This window comes from Dysidea avara, chromosome 12 (assembly GCF_963678975.1).
Source record: "Dysidea avara chromosome 12, odDysAvar1.4, whole genome shotgun sequence".
Lineage (NCBI taxonomy): Eukaryota > Metazoa > Porifera > Demospongiae > Dictyoceratida > Dysideidae > Dysidea > Dysidea avara.
Window position 1 is genome coordinate 21920260 of NC_089283.1, and position 4393 is coordinate 21924652.

The 4393-nt window shown below is 38.8% G+C and overlaps 1 protein-coding gene across 1 annotated transcript; it reads right to left on the reverse strand.

The window, feature by feature from the left end:
* Positions 1-501: 501 nt before the first annotated feature.
* Positions 502-2932, reverse strand: LOC136240920 (E3 ubiquitin-protein ligase TRIM71-like). The gene has a single exon (XM_066031985.1). It carries the CDS (start codon positions 2851-2853, stop codon positions 616-618), a length of 2238 nt encoding a protein of 745 aa, XP_065888057.1. The 5' UTR covers positions 2854-2932; the 3' UTR covers positions 502-615.
* Positions 2933-4393: the final 1461 nt, after the last annotated feature.

The following is a 4393-nucleotide window of genomic DNA, read 5'->3' on the forward strand; positions in this document are numbered from 1 at the left end:
TGTAAACTAGACACTGATTTTGGACATTGTTGATACAAGTTTGCAATGCACTTGCAAGCTATCTAAACAAAATTAAAATTTTTGTTGTTTTGTTGAAAATTTATTGAAATTTACAACAAAAATGTGTACCTTTTTACCTAAGTATATTACAGAGTACTAGTTACCACAGTTGATGCCATTAGTACAATAAGTGGCTCTGCTATGTATGTGACCGAATTTGCGAAAGGGGTCTTGCACACACATCCAATTTACCATTTTTGGAAATTCATAACTTTAAATTGGTAAATTTACAGCTATTGCCTTGAAATTAGGTCAGCAGTGAGCACCAACATAGGTTAATAGATGGAGAAAATTTCAGGTTTGCATCTTTCTTGAACACAAAGTTATGGTTCTCTAAGTTCATGGAATTGAATGTGTGTGGAAGACCCTTTTCGTAAATCTGATTGAGTTCACTTAAACACCTAACCACTACTAGCTACCCATACAGCTACAATGTTCACTTCAAATAAATTATATAAGTGAAAAATAACAAATCTACAAAAACAATATGCTTCTTGTTACACCGCCTAACATGTTATAACAAAACTACTAAAACACCTCCAGTGTAAATTGTTACTAAAACACTACTAGCCTATTGCCATTGATGACACTGTTATCCGCTATTACAATCTGTCCGTCATCCATCATCACTACTCCACAAGGATAACTAAATCTATTCTTGCCTTGATAGGTACCTTCAATGGCTGATGTAAATTTCCCATCCTCTTCAAACACCAATACACAATTAGTTCCACAGGAACTGATCAACAGGTGTCCATCTGCTATGTGATGTATTCCAACTGGTTGCTGTAATTTGAAGGGGATTCCAGTAAAGTTACCAAACACTTGAAGGAATTCTCCTTGTGTAGAAAATACCTGGACTCTATGATTATTTTTTTCAGTAATAAACAATCGATCTTCATTATTGTTCACTGTCAGATCACGTGGTGTATCAAAAGTCCCAGGTTCTGCACCACGTTGTCCAAAGCAGTAACGAAACTTTTCGTTTTGAAATACCTGAATTCTGTGATTGTCACTGTCGCAAACAAATAACAATTCTGACTGGGACAACACTAGGCCACAAGGAGAATGAAACTGTCCAGCAGCAGCTCCTTTACAGCCAAACTTGGAAATAAATTCTCCACTCATTTGAAACTTCTGAATACAATGCAAGTCACGGTCTGCAGCAAATAGGTATCCTTTCTTGTCTGCTGCTATTCCAGTGATGACCTGAAAATTTCCACCACCAATAGCATGCGAGTACCGAAAGTGTTTATCAAACACTGTTAGCTGTTTAGTGCGATTGTCACGAACAATAAGTTCATTGTCAGGTCCTTTAGCCAACAGGTAAGGAGATGTTAACTTCCTGTTAGTTGGTCCATATTTGTCAATGATCTTCACCTCCTGCTTCAACTTATTGTACTCACGAATGCTCATTGACACTTTGATTTCTTCATGGTTCACTTTTAATCCTCTCCAGAAAAGTGATATTGAATGGTTTTCCTTTCGTTTGGGATTATATGATACATGGTACTGCCCTCTTGACTCTTCTTTAATATGTAAATTCTGTAGAAAATCTCTCTCTTTGTTGCAACAGGCTTCTAGATCTTTTGATTGGTTTACTACAGGAGACCCAGTAATGTCTTTTAGGGTGAGAGTCACTTTAACTGGGTCACTATATGCTACTGGACCACTCAAAGAGCAATCAGGAAAATGTGGAAGGCAAGATACATCACAAACTGGATCACTGACAACCTCAATTGGTTTATGGTAGTTGACAATCATTTTACACTCAGGATCAAGTCTACTATTTTCTACCTGCTTTGTTAGCTCATCAACCTTACTTTCGATCCATTTGTTGTAAGTCAGTAATTGACTTGTTCGGTTAGCTACAATTCTCTCAGAAAAGTTGACACAGCTCACCAATTGGCCTTCCACTACCTTAGCATTTTCCTTTTTTATCCTAAGTGTCTGTTTAAATGAAGTCTTGATGGTGTTCACCTTTCCAATTGTCTCTTCTTCTTGTTGCTTCAACAACTTGTACACTTCACCGTAAGTAGCTCTTATCTTCTCAATGTTTGTTTCGCTTTCCACATCAACTTGTTTCTCGCAATTTTCAATTCTCTTCATGCCATTTCTAACTTGTTCTAACAACTGCTGCATTGGAGCAGTGACTTGTTTCATCTTCTCTTGCTCTTCAACCACCACTTTTTTGACTGAATCAAAATCATGATCTTTATGACCATTGGGATGGTCTTTTAAGGTGCAGTCTCGACATATCAAACCACTACAAGTCTTACAGTACAAGTCTAGTGTTTGCTCAATGTGGGACTTGCACATTTCTGCTTGTTCTAATATGGATACAGTTCGTTTGGGATCTTGTAAGAACTCAGTGATCGGGACAGTTTTGTGGTCAGAATCTTTCCAATTTTTATGCAATTCGTAACAATCGTGGCATAGCGGATTTTCGCACTCCACACACCACGTAATGGCTAGAGCATCTTCTTGACACTTTCCACATTTCATAGACATTGAGCCTTGCCCGGATTCTTTGCGCTTAAATATTTGCACCCAGCGATTAATCGCAAAATTTGTGGGAATACGCGCCATCCCATCAGGCGGAAGTTGTGTACGACATAACGGACAGCAAACATCGATCGCCGTATTCTTATTCGATTCTATACATTGCTTACAGAACGTGTGCAAACACGGTATGGTCTTCGGATCAGTAAAAAAATCCTCACAGATGGAACAAGTTATTTCTTCCTCAATCTGTTTCCATTCCTTGTCTATATGGTCATCGTCACTCTCCATTGTCCTAGAAACAAATGGGTATCTTCGTCACGATTCAGTACGTCCTGCCACTTTGGGTCTAATTGATAAGCACCATGGCTATGACGTAAACTACGAAGCGCTAACAAAAATATTTTTATTTGAGGGACAATCCACAAAATTTCCATCCTTTAAAATCATTACTTTATATGTATTAAATCCTTTGTCTTTTGTGTATTCTCTAATTGTTTTTTCACCAAAGCTTGATGATCTCAAACCTCAACAATTTTGTCCCGTGAAATTGTTTAGCCAAGTAGCTAGCACTACACTGTTATTAGTTGATGCAGGGGCGGATGCAGGGGCGGATCCAGGGGGGGGGGGGGGGGGGGCTTTGGGGGCTGAAGCCCCCCCCCCCCCCCCCCCCCCCCCTTCATATTTAGGCTTTACTTGATCAATATGCTTAGTATTATAATGAAATTTTGTCTTAGCATAATTATATGATCACTAATAATACAAATACTCATAAAACCACCTTATAAACATCTTTCCAAGGTATTATCAGTGGATTTATGCTAAAGTTTATGCAACAAGGACTCGGATCAGCATTGGAGGTGTACAAGATCGAGATACTCTAATAGAGCAGTCAGCTAACTACTCTAATAGAACATTCACTGGAAACATGTAGTTAGTTCTGTTATGGAATTTTTCCAATTCTACTTGCACCTATGCATACAATGAAGTGCATTGGTCTGTTTAAAGTGCTTCATTCATCTACTTGTGCAGTTTGTATGTATGGCAATACTTAATTCAGGTACACAATTTCCTTGAAAATGCTCTCAGATTCAATCTTGTATTGTTCAAGTTTCAAAATTTTCCACTTTCAACACTGTTATTCTAACATGCACCTATTCAGTGTTGTACAATTGTGAGAGGGGTGCATCATGTACTTGGTTGTCTGTAACCTACCCAAACTTTTCCATTAGCAAAATGCTTCAGAGAGCCATACCTACAATCTAAAGGCAGTATATAAAATATCTACAGGCAGAAAATATTATGAATTTAATGTTTAAATGTCTCCAAATTGCAGTATTTTAGCATCTATTTTCAAAATTTTTCCTGGGGGGGCATGCCCCCAGACCCCCCTAGTTCCAGCATGCTGCGCATGCTGGGAAGTGTGCTTCACATATCTCTACCCAAGAGATTAGTATCTTGAGTTAGCCCCCCCCCTTTTATAAATCCTAGATCCGCCCCTGGTTGATGTGTGTACACTGTCAGGGAAGATGAATCCAAACTCTCCTATATTACTATGTGTATCAAGGAGTCAATGAGGCTGTATCCAGTTGTTCCAATAGTTGGAAAACTATTCAAGTACCAGAAGGAGTAGTGATCGGAGGACAAAGGCTTCCTAAAGGTGTTTAGTGTGATCGCAGTGTTTGTACTTTATTTTGTTACATCAAGACACACTATGGTGTGTAGTGTGGCCAGAAAGCCAGCATACCACACCATGAGTATATTGACAGGAAAAAAGAAGATGGCATTTTCACACACTGGGCATGCATAGCTCCACGGCCCCTTCTCCAAA